At 45.4% G+C, this 18,280-nt stretch overlaps 1 protein-coding gene across 1 annotated transcript; it reads left to right on the top strand.

The window, feature by feature from the left end:
• Nucleotides 1–13,672: 13,672 nt before the first annotated feature.
• On the top strand, nt 13,673–14,746 carry GSX2 (GS homeobox 2). The gene is made up of 2 exons (XM_039698846.1): nt 13,673–14,212; nt 14,396–14,746. Exons 1-2 carry the CDS (start codon nt 13,756–13,758, stop codon nt 14,734–14,736), a joined length of 798 nt encoding a protein of 265 aa, XP_039554780.1. The 5' UTR covers nt 13,673–13,755; the 3' UTR covers nt 14,737–14,746.
• Nucleotides 14,747–18,280: the final 3,534 nt, after the last annotated feature.

Below are 18,280 nucleotides of genomic sequence, written 5' to 3'. Positions count from 1 at the left end.
AAGTCTTGGAAATTACATTGAAGGGGTGGTCTTACCTGCATCACACTTAAGCCCTTGGAGCGTTGCTGCAGGAACCAGCAAATGTTTGAGGTCCCAGATCCCTGTGCTGTGTGGCATGACAGGCTTGTTTAGCTCACTTGATGGATTTGAGATAAGACAAAGAGAAAGAAAGTCCCAAGCCTCTCAGTCTCAATTTAGGTGTACATTACTTGCCTAACAAATGCCAGTTCCACAGTCTGCAGTTTCCAGGTGGTCAGTATGTAGCAGCATTTAATAGATGGAGAGCTGTGGCAGGTATGATGTGGAAGTTCTGTTTCTAGGCTGAGGTGCCCATGATGCTTCAGCAAGTGTTCACAGCACCTGGTGTGCTCAAAGCCTTCAGCACTGGACTCAGCAGTACTGGACCACCCTCAGAGGCCACAAGGAGACTCCTCATTTTGTACAGCTTGTTCTACCACACACTGAAGAAGGCAAACCTCGCCTTTGTTTCAAGAAGTATTGGTGAGCTGTCACTTCTCCACTGCTGATGTGTTCTTGCTATGTGCCAGCCCTGCCACCAGCCGTGTACTTCCAAGTCCATGCCTTTACATCACAGAGTTTGCTTGTGACTGTTTTGGTGTCTACTCTGACCCGGCATTGTGGGACTCCCACTTACAGTTCATTATCCTTTCTTTGGGAACAGTGAGAGTAATGCCAGGCTCATACTGATTGCATTTTTAAGCAACTTAACTCTGATTATATCTAAATAAAGATGTTTGGCTTAGAGTCCAGATTGGGGAGCATTGTTCTGTTATTCCATATAGGAATGCCATCCCTCTCCAGTGAATTTTCTTACTGCATTAGCGGAGAACTCATACCGTGTACAGATCTGACAGAGGTACTCACTGTCCTCAGAATTGCTCTGTAAGAATTGCAGACTGTAAATCTAAAGGAGACTTTAAATAATTTCTTTTTGTTCAGCTCTTTATTCCAGTTCCCCATCTTCTGATTTCTGCTTGCCTTTTTTTTTAAACTTAACTTTCCTTTATTGTTTGTCCCTCTCCTTTTTATTGTGTTTCTATCCCAGGTCCCCTTTTGTAATTGCTTCTTTTTTTTCCTTTATTGTTTGTCCCTCTCCTTTTTATTGTGTTTCTATCCCAGGTAATTGCTTCTTTTCCCTGCTTTCCTCTGGCATCATTCAGTTGTTACTCACCTCATTCCTCCCACAGTCTTTGTCTCATTTCTCCCTGTCTTTTCCTTTGTTAATTAGTACATTGTTGGAACTTCTGAAGGAAATTGTTTCACACAACAGGGCATCAAAGAACAAGCAGCAGGTGCAGGCGTAACCTTGTTCTTTGAACTCCTACCACTACTCAATAGCAAAGCAAAGCTGGCAGGAACAGCTTCTTTTCCCGATTAATTAAGAGAAGAGAGGTAGCCAGAAGGAAAACAAGAGAGGGTGGTGATAGCAAGGGAAGGGGGAAGCAGAGATGGTACCGAAGCCAGAGAAGAGAAGATAGAAATAATGTACGCTGCATAGGGAGTTTAACAAAGCTACAGAAATGTAGCAAACCTCCAAGAGCACTCACATCAGGCTGTGCTTTTCTTGATGACCTGGTCTGCTCTGAGATCTGGTCATCAGTCCCTTCCCTTGACAACCCTCACCTCTGGGTTGGCTCCTCTGTCCTGCTTAAATGTCCCATTGCTCTTGACAAATCTGGATAAAGTGTATCTGATAATGTACATGTTTCTGCTAATGGCAAAATCAGATAAAGTTTTTAAAAATTTATTTACAGTATTGCAGAAACATGGAAAGGCAAACAGGAACAGGAACAGGTACATAGCTAAAACTCACACAACTGAACTTACTGTTAATCACAACATTGTATTTGTTTGTCAGACCAATTTCATTATGTCATTTCTTGCTGATTAACTGATTATTTTGCAAAATCCCTGTAAACCCCAAATAAACTAACCAAGATTTTCTGTGCAAAAATCAAAGGAAATTCTTGGCACTAAACCATTATGGTAAGTCATATTTCTGTTTCTGACTTTATGATGCAGGATTGAGTGAGCTCTTAGAGTAAAAAGGTATGTTGAATAGCTCCAATCCGTGTGCTTTTTTATTAGTCTTTTCTTTTTGCCTTCTGTCAAGCAATTTATTTTATTTTCCTTTTGGTCCACCTTCCTATATTGCATGAGGTTAATGAGACGATTTCAAAAGATACCTCTATATAGAATATAGTATTTCTGAAAGAGACTGTATCATAAATAAAGTACAGAAAACATGTAAAGAGAAAAGCAGATGTTCCCTTTTCAAAATTCCCTTAACATATAACAAAATGAAGAATAGAGTCCTTGTAGTTTCAAGTCTGTTAAAACTACGGATGGGTGGAGTTGGATACTCCTGATCTTTCAAGGACCAAATGACTACACATTTCTGAGGGCAGAATCTCTGAATCCATAAAGAATTTGTGGTATGCTTGACTTAAAGACCTACTTGTGTTTCACATAACCTACAGGCAGGACAAACTCTTGGCTGTTTTTAGACATTATTCTATGTTTTGTTTTCTTCTTGTAGGACCCATTGACATGAAATTTACACAGCAATTTGTTTCTTCTCTTCCTATCAATATTAGAATCTCATACAATGTGCTGCTTGGCTTTTAGGTTGTTAATTTTTTTCCCTATAATCACCTCAATTAAACAGAAACACACAAAAATTTTTGTATTTGATTTAAGATTAATCTAGCATTGAAACTGATGGGATTTTATTCAGTGCTGGGAGACCAAAAGCATAAAGTCCACTAAAGCAAAATATAAACAAAATCATATAAACATGCAAATGGAACAGCAAGTTCTAGGTTTTAAAGACATTCTTAAAACAGCAGATGTACAATTTGAATCCTTTCTTCAGAAGGTTACCTTTAAGAACAGTATCTGCTGGAAGTGCTGCAAACAAGTATAAAGGAATAATGCGGGCTGAGTCCTCGGCTGTATATATTAGAGATACGGATACTATAACTTGGGTAAAACTGTGGTCAACTTCTATTCAAAAAAAAAACGACCCATAATGGTCAATGACAAATGCAGGCCTCCTCTGTTGGAGTGGGCAATCATACCTCCCTGAATACCAGCACAGATTTTAAACTAATGTCTTTATTCTTTCTTGTTTCTTTGTTTTTCCATTCTTCAATGCCTTCTTGTAGTTTGTATTTATTCTGAGGACAGCTATTTTCCTCTTGGTAAATATGATTGAATGACTAAATTGTTTATTCACTGTCTTAAAGAAACAGTGGGTAACTACTTAACTACTGCAACTGAACTATAAATCTCAAAGTCACCATAAAAAGAAGTAGCTTTTATATGAAGAAATTGTTAAAATAAGATCTACTAATCTGTATTAAGGTGAAATGCCTTCATGTAACATATTTTAGAGAATTAGACAATGCCTTTGTCTATTTTTGCTTGAGAATAGAAAGTGCTGAAGTTTTTATCCTGCTTAAAGACAAATACCCTCTGCTATGCCACCCACATGTACCCAATCTGTTGGAAAACTAGAACTATGTAGTCCTTTAGGATTGAGAACATAATTCTTTGCCTGTCAGATTATTCTAATAAATTACATTATAATTACTTCCTCATTAGTTACTGTGACAAATGTTGATCTAAAGAGAACAGGGAAGGATACCTTCCATTTAAAATCATCAAAATATGAACAATTGAGATTTCCTCTGAATACTTTCAAGTTCACTAATGTTTGGGAATGCTAACATGTTCATTCTTATTGAATATAAGCAAAGAGAGATTTCTAGCACCAGTCTCTTTCAAAAATGTAAATTTTAATTTCCTTTTAAATATCTTTAAAATAGCATCCTTTCTGCTTGCAAGAAGATATTTTTTCTCTCTGATAGTATTGGGCATCATGCTTAAATAATGAAAAAATAGATATTCTTATTATGAGTTGTTTAAAGTGTGGAAAATGAATGTATAATGGAATATATTACATTATTTCCTCAAGGAAGGTAGAGAACAAATAACAATTCCAACCTCTGTGGTAAAGCATGAGAGAGGGGAATAATCTGCAACCTCAAAGGAAACTTTCCTTTCAAAGCAAGAGAGACATTGGAAGAGAATATCCTTTCGTCAGGATCCTGTTCCTTCAAGTTCATTTTTCACTGCTAGCAGTGTCAGCCTAAGCATCACCTGATGAGCTCAGTGAAAATCTGTGCTTTATCCCATCACTATGTGAGTGCTACAGTTTCTTGATGTGCACGTGAAGAAGCAGCAGAGGAAAAAGTTGCACATCTGATTCAAAGGCACTTGGTGATCAGATTCACTGCAGCTCCTTTAAGACATTGGAGCAGAGGTTTGCTCCCCTCAAAGAGACTAGGGTATCAATTCCAGCCTGCAGCAGAGAATTAAATCAGTGAAGTTTGGGTAACTGGTCTATTTGTACACAATGACCAACTTGTACTGGAATGTCCTTGCAAGCAGGAGAATATCCTGTGTAAATTCTTACCCATAAAGGAATGGAAAAGCTGCATTAGGCTTCCTCTGCCCAATGAGTTATTAAAGTACAATCAGATTCAGCAGACTCTGCAATTCTTCAAGGTGCCTTATGAAGCACTGTAAAATACTGCAGGATGCTGAAAAATAGGAGATTTTGGGTCAAATCTCAGTTCTGCAACTGTCTTGCTCTAATACCTTGGACAAAATAAATTGTTTGATTATGTACACCTTTCCAACAGTGGGTGAATTACTGGCAGGACTCTTTATTAATTGGGACGCTCCCAGGGGTTTTTCCACTGGGTAATATCTTATATACAAGTGTTGTTTCTATGTGTGCATCTAGGAAGTGTGATCATGGCTTTTATTTTTATTTCTTTGGTATCCTTGAAAGACCTTTTGTAACTCTGGAGAATGAGCTGACCTCTTTTGTTCCCCCAGCCTGAAAAAGGTCATATTTTGTTTAACTAACCTTTGAAAACACCAGGCCAAATTCTACTCCCACTGCACCATTCAAAATAGCTGCAGAGTTATTCTGTCTTACAGCTCTGAACTGAGTAGTATTTTACCCAAAGCTTTCCATCTTCTCACTTGTAACTAGCCTGTCTTAGTACTTCTGAGAGTGCAGACAGCCACACCTCTTATACACTTGTATTCTAGACACATACACATTTTCATAGGAATATTCATTCCTTGGCTCAGCTGAAGTGTAAAAGAGAGAACACAGACTGCTAATATGCACACAGTTGTGTCTGAAGTACTCATAAAACTCTGGACTCCTTTTTGGCTCATGTTTTTTCATCTGGTCAATGTATCATAGTAATATTTTTGAACAATGAATTTGCAACTTATACCTTCATAGTTACATCTTCTACCAGCTTAGGTTCCAATACTTCTTCCTTCTTCAGAAGCTTCATACTGTTTTAGATTATTTGGTTGATTTTGGGAAGTTTCTTTCATTTTAATGTATTGGGGTTTTTTTCCTAACTTTATAAAATTATTTTCAAGACTTCTGTCATTTTCTTTTGATTATATTTTGACATAGCCCCAATATTATAGCATATTAAATAAGCTTTGAACTAATATACTTAGACAAGATCATAAAATATGTGAAATTATTTTGTTTCTATGATTTTTTCAAACAGAAAGCTTCAAATACAAGCTTGGACAAGGAATTAATGAGAAATAAGAAGAGGCAGACTATGCAAAATTTTTTTTGTATTTTTTTTAATAAAAACCTTCATTTTGGTTTCATTTGGACATGCTCATATTGTGTCCTTCTTCAATACGTTACTTTCTTATTAGGAAAGCAGGAGTGGGATATCTCTAGTCTGTATTTCACTCAGACTCTGCGTCCTGGAACTTTTGGGTTTGTTCCTGTATTTTAAATTAAGGATAAAAATCTGTTTAAAAAGATGAATGTGATAAGGGGCTACTTCCAGCTACAGGCATTAGATATTTGTTTTCACATAACAGCTGCTCAGGCAAAGCTAAGACTATAGTGTGAAAATGGAACTGAAGAAAGGAGAGGATTGGTTTGTTTCTTGTAGAGCTTTACAGATTGTATCAAAATCAGACCAAAGTTTATTCTGACATACGAAAAAGCCTGACCATTTTGGTACATATGGCTTTTATTACATGTCGTAACAACAAGTGTAAAAACGGGGAAAACCCAAAGAAAAGCAACAGTTCCTGTTGGAGCAGAGGCAGAACACTAAACAGGCAATGAACAGGAATGGTATAGGGTAGAGGACAGGAAGGATGCAGCAAAACACTACTTCCACACTTGCTCTAGGTACTCTGTGGACCTTAGTTTTTAAGAGTACAAATCCAGCGTATTTTTTAGACAACACATTTTTTGAAATAATGAATAATTAAAAATTAAGTCAGTACTGTTTCAAAATGGATGTTAAGCAGAATTTGTATTTGTCTTCAGAAGAAATCCTGTAACATCAGGGACTGTTACACAACAGTCAGAAATGTGTCAAGTCTTCTCTTGAAATTACTTCTATTTTATATTCCTATTGGTAAATCCCACAAGGAGTTCCAGAACCTTATTTTTCTCATAGTTAGAAGGGTTTTTTGCTTTTTTTTCCATGCTAAATTTCTACATGGCCAGAGTATATCCACCAGTTTTCATAATGATACTCTTCTTCATATGGAGTAGCTCTTCTCTCTTGTGGATATTTACCTCACTGGTAAAACAAAAATCATGTCTCCTCTCTCTCAGTCTTCTCATGGGGTTCCATGTTCCTCTGATACTATACTTCTAAAGCTCAGTTGACTGGATGTGCTCTGATTTAGTTTTTTTCTGAGATGGACATGGAAATCTGTCTGCCATCACTGATGCGGTTTCTCCCCGCACAGTGTCATGGGCTTTGACCATCTACGTGGGTTTCTCCCTGTATGATTGACATGCTCCAGAGTCCACATGCACAGTATTTCTCTCTGCTTAGTGCAATGGCCTTGCCTGTTCTACTCTGTCTTACCTGCCACCTGACCACACCACAGTGATGCTTTGTAGACATGGATTAATGTGTCCGAGTCATTAACGTCACGTTCAGCCATGGAGCTCCTAGCTTGTTTGTCACTCTGCTTCTTCCAGTATGGCACTCCAGCCTCCACAGGTACTGACTTCACCTCTTTCCTATGAGTAGTGAAGTCCTATTGGCTGTGGTAAGAAAACAAACTAAACAAAGTAATTCAACTGCTTCTGAGACTTATCCTTGAGGAACTCCCTCACAACTGTATTCCTCTCTGATTTCTGCATTTGGAGGAGTGGTATCATCTCTCCTCAGGTAATTCTTTCATCAGGCTACAGTTCTTGAACTATACCAAATCCATATTTTCATTACGGGAAAATTAAAGAAATTATAACCATTTTATTTGTTTAGGTTATGTGAATTAAACTCAAAATTCACAGTTTTCTTACTGTGAAATAATTAGCTCCTACAATATGATGATATATTTGATGACCTCTTCATTTTTCTCGGAAGCAGCATTGAATGTCCATTCCTGTTAACCTGCCTTTTGAAAATGTGGTACTTCCTCTGGCAGAAAATTCAAAAGACTGCTTCTTGGTCACTGTTAGGCAGAATGCTTCAACCTAACCATGACACCTAAGGATAAAAATTCATCAGGTCTGAATTTCAAGGAGAGAAATGGAGTGGGATGTTTAGTATTACACAGAATGGAGTGGGATGTTTAATATTACACAGAATCTCATGTTCTTGGTTGGATTGGGGCTTGTATCACTACAAAGTATCACTCTTGTGTTGATTTGTGGTACATCACTGTAAAACAAAAACAGATCATGATTGATGTGTTCTAGAGTCCACAGCAACATTTTGAATCCTTGTTCTGACTAACGTAACCTTGGGGTTTCATCTCCATCTCCCAACATAAAACTTCACTGAGGCTCCTGCAGGGGTTTAACTTTATCCCCTTTAAAGACACACCATCACAGCTTTCTCTCACACATATCATGTGTAACAGCTAGCAATTTTAGCTGTTAGAGCTGTAAACAATAGCCAGTAATGAAACCAGGGCCCAGACACCCTGTAGTGTCTGGCCTGATGGTGCCCCATACCTGCAGAGTACTAGAAATACGGCAGACTCAGAGAAATATCAGAGGAGACTGTGGATAACAATCTCACTGGGTATTTTCTTATTCTGTCTCCTTCACATGATCTCCTGTAGAAGGGCACTCTGATGAGGAGACACCGACAAAAGATTTTTGCTTCCAGACACTGAGGGGAACCCATCAAAGTGCTATCATTCTTTTTAAGAAGGTTGAAGAGGGAGAGAATTAATACCTACATCTGCATATATATGAGCAGACCTGATTGACTTAGGAAGAACCTCACAAATTTCCCCCTCCAAATAAAATATATAACAGAATTAAGCCTTCTGGCTGCTCTTTACATGAAAGACAGTTGTCTCTGTGGGCCTGCAGGTGAAAGCAAAAGGCACTGAATTGGGTTGTGACAGGGAGAGAGCAGATGAAGGCTGCTGCTGGAGCTCTTTGGAAAGACTCATTTGAACACAAGGGATCATAGTCACCCTGGAGGACTCATGTAGAAATTTGCTGCTAATCATATGAATGAGTAACTTTATGAACAGCACCAACAACGTGGAGTAGCATCATCTCTCCAAAGGCTGGAAGGGGTTGAAAGGCATAGCAGGTTTCTTCCAGTTGGAGCTCCGTGTCCCGCCATCCACCGCCACCCACACTCCACGAGGTGTGAGGGGGCACTGGGGCAAGAGGGGCTGGCAGTGGCGGGCAGGGCAGCCGGTGGCCTGTCCTTCTGAGTGTAGGAGTGCCCCTTCATTCCCTCGGAAACGGCCCCATTTCCTGGAGGGGAAAGCACTTGTCGTGCCAAGTTCTAGGTGGGGTAATTTATGACCGGGGATGGAGGCAAAGGAAATCTCTCACGGAAGGGAAGGGCACCGGGGCTCTGCATCTGCGGGAAAGGGGAGAAGCTGCCTTCCCTCTCGTCAGCCCGCAAACCTCGGGTGAGCCCCCGGCCGCTGCCTGGCTGCGAGCCGGCCTCCGGAGAGAGGCTTCGCGCCCTGCCCTCCGGGGCCGAGGAGGGAAGGGCGGATGCCCGAAGATGGGCAGAGTTCGAGGAGTGGTGCGATCTCGGCCTCGACTCTGCCCTGTTCCCCCAGGCAGCGAGTGCGGGCGGCACTGAGCGCTCACATCCCCGGGGCACGGCTCCCGTTCCCGGCTCGGCCGCCTCCGGCTCCGGCCCCTGCCCTTAATGAGATTCTTTGAAACCCAAAAAAGCGAGATTTAATGTTACATCCTTATCTTTGGAGGAGCGCGGTTTTCTTGCCGCGGCGACGTCACTTGTTAAACAATCCGCGGCTGAGCCCCTGAAAAGAGAGGCATTGCACCCTTCGTGCTGAATACGCTTCTCAGCGCGCAGAACGCCAAGGCCTTTTGATGTCTCACAATGCGTGTTACGCCCAAAGATTGTCTCTTTGGACAGATCTACAACGCTTGGCTTCATGTTTGGAAGTTAAATGGACAGCGAGGTTGTAGAAACTCCCACGCTTGAAGCTGGCGCAGACACTCGGTACTTTCGCCTGTTACTTTCCATGAGTGAAAGCGGCAGGGGTGGAGGGAAGGGGCTGCTGGTTTAATCCGTGCTCTGAGGCAGAGGGAGGGGGGAAAGCAATCCAGACTTTTCCTCTCTTTTCTTTTCTTTTCTTCTCTTCAGTTTATTCTTTGGCAGCCTTAAAATAAGAGCTATGTGCAAAGCGTGCGCCCTGCCTAGGTAGCTTGTGTCTGGAAGTCGCTGGCAATGTTGCTGCTCCATGAAATCAAAATTTATGATTATTCAAATGTTGGGGACTGTGAAAAGAGAGGAAGAAAGAGAGAAAATTAATATTGCAGCTGTTCTTCTGATTAATGAGAGATAATTGCTCATGAAAAGTCACCCCTGTGGCATTTTGTTGTCTCCTGGATCTTTGTTCTTTTCCACTATTATTGAGGACTTTCTTGAAGACTAAGCGGTTCTTTTCAATTTTTGGTATTCAGAAAGTGTTGCTTGGTTACAGATAATGGAGAAATCTCGGGCTATATTGGGTAAGATGTGCCACAGACAGCAATATCACAATGCCACTTTCAGAAAAGGATGGATACAAGTTAACGATGCGCTTTCAATAAAACATTAATAGACTTGTTCACGCTTTTATAATGACCTCCTTAATGGGAGCTGGGGGCAACTCCTGAAGATTGCGTTCACTTCAGAAAGGCCAGCGTCGGGATTGCCGATCACTTTGGAAACTAATAGGAAATCAATGTTAGAGTAGCGAATAAATGCGATTATAGCGCAGGAGCCCGGCTCCTCTCTTACCCACGCAAGACTTTATTTTGAGCGGGACTTTCCCGTCCGGGAACTGCCCCGCCCGGGGCGCAGCCTGCCCAGCGCCACCGCATGTCACCCCGGTGTGGTGTTTGCGGCCACGGCTGCTCTGCAGGTGTTGTTTTGGGTTTGGGTGTTTATTTAGGAGTTTTTGGTTGGGTTTTTTGTTTTGTTTTGTTTTTTCTGCTTGAAAAGTGTCCCCGGCCTGCGGCGCTTTCCGCTGGGGCAGCTCCTCCCGTGAACTCCGCGGAGATGCGCGCCTGAAAGCCAGCGCTTTCTCCAGGCGGGCATGGCTTTTTCTTCTGCCGGGAGCTGCCGGGGTTGGGGGAGGGAAGAGAAAGAGTTGCTTTTGTCATTTAAGCCGTGAATCTCTTCTACATAAAGGTGTTAGAGACATCTGGAAGAAAAGAGGGACCAGCACCCAGTCCTGCGCTCGGCGGACCAGGGGAGCGGCTCTGATGTTCTTTTTGAACTGCTCCACTTTCAAAAGGGGGCAATTTCGTTACATTCTCATTTGTTACACTGTCTTGAACTAAAGGCAGACAAAGCTATACTCTGTCACCCCGAGCAGAATGAAGGGAATCAAAGGATTTTCCCTTAAAAGGACTAATTTTCTCCTTGAATTATGAAAGTAATGGCTAGGTAACAGCCTGTGCTCTGTACCCAACTGCTTAATACCTTCTAAATCCTTCCACGTGGCTCTCCCAGTCGTAGCAATTAGAGCTCATTATAGGCTCATAAGAGCTCTCATTTCGGGGATTACTTAATGGACAATGAAATTTTATCGGACAGAATTATTGAAAAATAAAATTGTAACGAGGCCGATGTGATGTGGGCGCACGCCTTGCATCATTCCGCCTGGTTTGGGATGTCTTTGCTTTCAAATGACTTCTTTTCTTGCTCTGGCTTTCAGGGGTGGGTTTTTCCTAGTGATTTCTCTCTCTCCTTCCCCCTCTCTTTTATCACTGCGTTTGGTTTATTATAACAATTACAAATTACAATTTTGATCCGACTCTTTCTCTGTCTGCCTTCCCTTACGACAGCCCCCTCCTCAGATCCACTCTATCACTGCAGACAGTTTTTTTCCACAGAGGTTTGGGGCTGTGCTATTATCTTTTAATTTTCCCGATTAGCCTTTCCTAAAGGAAAACAAAAAGAAAAATAAAATATTAAAGATTAACATTAAATGCAGATATTAGTTCAAATCTTCTCCAGATGTACTTTGCTTTAAACTGGAAGAGCCTAACCAAAAAATGCCATGCTTGTGCACGGTGCCCGTGCCCAGAATCCCGCCGGAGCTCAGGAGGCAGAGCCCCCCGGGATCCCCGCGGACCCCGGGGCCTCGGCGGGCGCGGGGCTGCGGGGCCTGGCGGCTGCGGGGCCTCGGCTGAGCCCTGGCCAGCACTTTGGGGAAAAGTAGGTGAGGCTGGAGCCGACCCGCCTAAACCCCGCGAGCCCCTAATTGTTGTCACAAGACGCGGGATTAGCGCATTGCTGGAATAGCTGTCTGTTTACACTCAGGAGCCCCCGCCGGCCGGTAAACACTTTCTAATTGAATTCTAATCACATTCAAATAGCCACATAACAGACCTCAGCTGCAATTCATAAAACTTTAATTGCTATCCATAAATCCTCAGATCACCGGGCGCGGAGTGTCCCTAAAAACGCTGCTGCATCGTGCCTGCCCGGGGAGGTGCGGGGGGAAAGGGGAGCAGGGCTAGGGGACAGCCGGCCCTGCACAGGGGAGCCTGCACAGCGACACTGCCCGCGGCGGGATGGAGATGGGGACGGGAATGAGAATGAGGATAAGGACGGGACAGCACCGCCGGTCGAGACCGGGCCCCTCTCCCAGCAAGGCTTGAGTTGCACCGCCGAGCCTTGCTGGTTCCAGGGGCGAGGAAATTCCGGCTCCATCACAAGGCGGTTTTATTTTGCTGGGTTTAACAGTGGGACACTGGGTTTGCGGGAGGGATGGTAGGATGTCCGCGGCCCGCCCTGGAGCATGATAACTGCTTCTGAACACGTTTCGGCTACTGCTGCACTCCCGAGTTTCTGTTCAGCCTCTGCTAATCAGGCGTAGTCTGTGTTTTCTGCTTTAGAGCACAATTGTCACTTCCCTTTCCCGTGTCAAGTGGGATGGGATCGGCAGTGTGTTTTAAATGCCTCTTCACATCTGCTAAACAAGAACGTGATAGTCCTTCTATTAACGATAAGTCTCTTCTTAAACTCCCATAAAACAGGTCATTGGAAAATCGCGTAATATGCTGAGAATACCTTGGCTTTGTAATGCACTCTGAAATGCTTCGGAGCCACCGACCGTATTTAGCTGTTTATCCAATTTTACTTTGAATGATTGCTTCAGCAAACTTGGTGGAGATCAAAGAATCCCTCCCTGACATGTTCGCTTTTCATTAGCGCTGCGCGCTGCGGTCCTGGAGAGGCCGGGGAAGTTCGCTTGGAAGTTTTCCGTTTTGATACCGTTTGGCTGAGAAGTGTCCAGATATTTGAAGGCTTTGTCCGTTGCAGTAATTGCCAATTTGGCAAGACTCGCTTGAGATGAAAAGGGCGAGGAGAAAAAAAAAGCCACCCAACCCACCCTACGCGCATATGTATGCACGGACACACAAACGCGCTCCATCCCTAACCTTATATCCATGGCTCCATCTGTGCACCTGGCTCCTCTGATGCAGAAGGGGCCTCCTGAAGGAGTTCTGAGTACATGGAGTGGGCCGGGCTGGGGAAAGGTGTTGGCCACAGGTCTCTGCGGGATCCACGACCCTTTGGATGTTCTTTTACTGGGGGTGAGGGGGGCGGAGTTGAACCGCTTGTTTCAGGGCATTACCTGCTCTCACCTCTCTTTCCCTCCCGGCGAGGGAACGGAGCGCTCTCCTCGGGGAAAACCCCCGAGCAGAAACTCCTTCCGATTAATTTTATCCCCAGCATCCCGGGTGTGTTGACAGAGGGACATGCCTGCGAGCGCGACGTGTGACGGGGCCGCGGAGCAGCCGCCCCCTCCCCGCTTTCTCTGCTCCTATAATTTATTTGAGGCGGAGGCAAAGGAGTGAAGTCATCGGGCAACGAGCAAGCACGCACACTTTGCCCCCCTCCCCTACCCCGCTTTGGTCCCCCCCGGCAGCCTCTCCTGCCGGCCTGGGAAGCCGGGGAGATTTAGATCTGCGAGGCTTTCAGCCATCACGTGTTTAAATACTTGATATAAAACCCCGGCGCAGGGGATCCAGGCGGGGGGACTTTAAGACCGGCCCTCTCCAGGGACCCTTTTGTTCAGCTCTCAAACATAAGCACCTTCTCGACTCGCCAGGACTTCAGTGGCAACTTGGCCGAGCAGGAAAACACGACTTTGGGAGAGCCGCCCCCGGCCTCGCAGCCCTCCGCAATGTCACGCTCCTTCTATGTCGACTCCTTAATCATCAAAGACTCCTCGAGGCCGGCTCCGTCCCTTCCTGAGCATCATCACGGCCAGGACTTCTTCATCCCTCTCAGCATGCCTTCCCCCCTCGTCATGTCGGTGTCGGGCCCGGGCTGCCCGTCCCGAAAGAGCGGCGCCTTCTGCGTCTGCCCGCTCTGTGTCACCTCGCACCTGCACTCGTCCCGCGGCGGCGGCGCCGGCGGGGCCATCCCTCTGCTCAAGAGCCAGTTCCCCACGGCGGCGGGCGAGGCCCAGTGCTGCCCGCGGAGCAGCCACGCTCACCACCCGCCGCAGCCCCCGCCGCCCGCCGCCGCCGTGCCCGCCGCCGCCGCCGCGCTGGGACACCCTGCGCATCACCCACCCGCCTGCGCCGCCGCCACCTACAGCGTCAGCGACCCCCGCAGGTTCCACTGCCTCGGCATGGGTAGGAGCCCTGCGGCCGCCGGGGAAGGGGGGCGGCGGGAGAAGGGGTGTCGCCAAGGGAGAGCGGCTGTCCCGGCTCGGAAAGCTGCTGGGGAATGTCTTTTCTCGGTCTGTGCGTCTCTCTCTAGCCTCCCTCCCCCGCTTTTCCCTGTCCCGCTGAAGTTTGCGTTTCTCTCCCGTCCAGGAGGGTCCGAATCCAGTCAAATTCAAAATGGGAAACGGATGAGGACTGCCTTTACTAGCACCCAGCTCTTGGAGCTGGAGAGGGAATTCTCTTCCAACATGTACCTGTCCCGGCTGCGGAGGATCGAGATAGCCACGTACCTGAACCTGTCTGAGAAGCAAGTGAAAATCTGGTTCCAAAACAGGAGGGTGAAGCACAAGAAAGAAGGCAAAGGCACCCAGCGAAACTCGCACGGGGGCTGCAAGTGCAGCACCAGCCAGGGGCATTACCCCCGGTCCGAGGATGAAGAGTCTCTATCCCCTTCGTCGGCTACCGAGGATAAAGAGATCTCCCCGTTATGAGATCCTCCTGCCTCCGGGTCCCTCCTGCTCCGCTCCTGCCGCCGGGACCGCGCCCGGAGCGAGGTGGCAGCACGGCGACTCACCTGGCACCGCTCCCCACGGACGGCAGCCCTGCAGCGGGCTGGGCCTCGCCGCCGCGGAGGTTTGGTTGTCATCCACTCGCAGTAATAGAAATAGAAGTATATCTATATATATTTTTTTCCGAATGCAAACGTTTTAGTCGTGGGAGGTCAACCTAAACGTTACTTATGTGACCCCAGGAGAGGGCACCTGCTCTTTCTAAAATGTAATATGGGACAAGGCTCGCGTAGCCCAGGGTGTCTTGCTCTGTATCCCCACAGGCAATTTAAAGGAAAAAAAGAAACGCATTTGAAACAGAAAGGAGAGACATTAAAAAAAAAAAAAAAAGAAAGAAAAAAAAAAGAAAAAAAGAAAACAAAAAACATACCTGAAAAGCAAATTAAAACCTGTAGAGAACCTACTGGACGGACTTCTTAACAAAAATAAGAAAAGACATAACGATCGCCCGTTTGGGACGGCTGTTTGTCTGTGAATAGTTTTATATAAAAATTATATTTATATTTATTTAAATAAATGAAATCAGACAAGACTTTAACTTTTTTTTCTTACACCCCCCGTCCCCCGACTCCCCCTTCCTCCCATGAAGTGCCAGCCCAGCTGCAGCAGCGAAGGTGCACTGGCTGGGCAAGGTGCTTTCATTTGCAGTCCTTGTCCTTCGTACGGTGAAAGCATCGGTGTATATGTGTCAGATCCGCGGGAAGAGTGAAAATAAAAGCCATCGGCTACTAACACGAGCGTGTTTTCTGTTCCCCTGTGACTCGGGACGGCTGGGGGGCGGAGAAGGGGGGGACTCCGCTCCGGCCGGAATGCAAATACAGCCGGTCCTGAGTCCGGCAGCCTGGTGTTCCTTCCCAGCCCGAGCCAGGGCACGCCCTCCTGGCGGCTGACAGCCTTCTCCCGTCTGGGGACAAGCGGCTGCCACAGGCCCAGGGCTGCCTGTCGCGGCGCGGGGCCGGAGCGAAGGGTGCGGGCTGGGGTCCCGCACACAGCCCCCGCCCCGCCGCCTGCCAGCTCCGGCTCTTCCCTCGCCCAGGGGGCTGGCTGCGCACGTCTACCCTTCACCAGGCTGAAACTCCGCTTATTATTTTATGGGTCGATGTTAAGCAGAGATCAGGGATTTTTAAAATTTTTTTTCCCCTCAGGCGTCGGAACAGCGTTAGCTATTTTGGGTGTTGGTTTTATTAGGGGCCTTGACTAAGCTTCGGGTGGCGGGATTAGATAGACTGATCTGATAGATAGATCAGATCTATCTATCTGATAGATAGATCTGAGTGCAAACCCATTAGGCGGAGACACGGTTGAAGTTCTCTGCAATCTGCGTCGGGCAGCGCTCAGCCACGGGTCCCGTCCTGCCTCTGCCTTGGGCAGCCCATCCTCAGCTCCTTGCAGCAGAGTTACAGGCGGCTGATGAGAGTGGGATGGACCTGGAGGTAGTCAGTCCCAAATGAGCCCCTTTACAACATTTTTTCTAGTTCCTGCAGTACTGGCAGACAGCAAGTCTATATATAGCTAGCAATATAAGCAAATCAGAAGTGCCTCTTGCACATTATGTTATTTCTCTCACCTTTTCCTTGGATGGATTTTCCACTAATCCAATATACACTTTTGATTCCAACCTCTGAAACAATCCTTACAGTTGTTGTGTTTTGTCCCTAAGTTTGGAGCTTCAGCTCAGAGGTGCGTCTCAATTTGACTTGCCCTGGCTGCTGGAGAGAGAGGCAGCCCCAGCACAGTGACACTTGCACTGCCTGCCTGTCTTGGAGGAGAAGCCAGGTGCATGCGTGGGGCTGGGCTAGGATGGAGAGAGCCTGGCATGGGCACTGCCCCACAGCCTGGACCAACTCCAGGGCTTGGGGCAGAGGCAGAGTCAGCACACCCACATCTTACAGGAAGGGAAGGGTAGGACTGATGTTTCTGGCCTGGACTTGGAAAACAAATACAAGATCTCACTGCTCCATACCAGTACCATTTCACTGCCTGAGCTGACTACAGAGGCCAGCAGCCCACATGCCAGCTGAGTCCCTGGGGATGTTGGTTTCCCCAGTGGCATTCCTCTCACTTGCCAGGCTGGCGAGACCAAAGAGCCAAAAGCTTGAGGTCCTTGTGACTCCTTACCAGAGGGACTTCATGCAGGGTATGGCTGAGGGGATTGTCCCCTTTTCCCGTAAAACCTGCTGAGGTGGAATCTGGAAACTGTTGATTGCTTCAGTTCACCTGTGTCTAACTTGCTTCTATGATCACAGTGGGTCTTTTCCAGCCTTGAGGCTGTGGGAGGAGGCGTTAGTTCCACAGAAAATACTGCCCACCCCCTCAGCAATGTCATCCCATACTATAACAGGAGGGAGTCAACAGGCCTGCAGCAGCCTGGGAAAACAAAACTTTGCTGAGTGAGAAAAAGCGTCACAGTCTCTGATATCTAAGACTGCAAAACTCAAAGATATTTTAAAACTGCAAAGATACACTTGATAGAGTGTATATGTGTAGTGTAAATCTGCGGAAATACGCACCTCAGTGAATAAATTGGTATTTTCCTCCATTTCTAGAAGATGAACAATAAGATTTCTCTTCATTACAGTATTTAGCAGTTTGTTTAAAAAAATAGAAAAATGAAGTTAGTTGATCTTGTAGTAATCAATGCTTGTGTGTGTCTTTCAAGTGTTGGGAGGTAATTATGGCATATTATTATTATCATCATCATCATATACAAACTGTCATTTGGACAGCTGAGACAATATTTAGTTTTATTTCAAAGTAAATGTTTAATGTAAAAAACATTGGAAAAGAGGAATGATGCAATGGTTTGCCCTGACACATCTCAGAAGGTGGATACAACCAACTTGACCTGAACCTGGCAGTCCAAGTCGGTGTGACAGAAGCACCACCAGCAGTTGAATGTACTGTAATTTGCAGGAGATTTTGTAGGGTTTCCACATCCAGCATTCAACATTTTGAAATTTAGACAAATTTACATTAAAATATGTTGGGTTTTTCCTTCTGCCCCTCCCCCTTCTTCTTTCTATCTCTTTTTTTTTCCTCCCACAAAGTGTGAAGAACAATTTTTTCCCCTCACTCATCCAATGTCTAAGACAGGCAGTGTTCAGCCCCTGATGGAGCCACTCCTGGCATAACTTGGTGGCAGAGGAGTTGCCTGTGTCCTGGATGGATTTCAGGTATGGAACACCTCCTCATGACCCTCCGGGTCAGCTAGCTCCCCCAGCAAGGGGAAGGTTGCACAACTAAAGCATGTGTTAGCACAAAAGGTGTGAATCATGTTTGTGTGACTGCCCTTTCTACTGACCTTCTGTAACCTGTTGCATTAGCATCCCTCCAGAAAAGCTTTCCAATTGAGATAGTTATTTACTAACAGTAATTCTACTTAACTCTTTTCAATAAAAATTTTAAAAAAATCAGAAGAAGAAAACATCCATCTTGAGGAGTTTCTCTGGCCTTGGTCTTCATGGCT

This window comes from Passer montanus, unplaced genomic scaffold, assembly GCF_014805655.1.
Source record: "Passer montanus isolate IOZ18808 unplaced genomic scaffold, ASM1480565v1 scaffold13, whole genome shotgun sequence".
Classification (NCBI taxonomy): Eukaryota; Metazoa; Chordata; class Aves; order Passeriformes; family Passeridae; genus Passer; species Passer montanus.
Note: the sequence above shows the minus strand (reverse complement) of the source record. Positions and strands in the feature narration are given on the sequence as shown.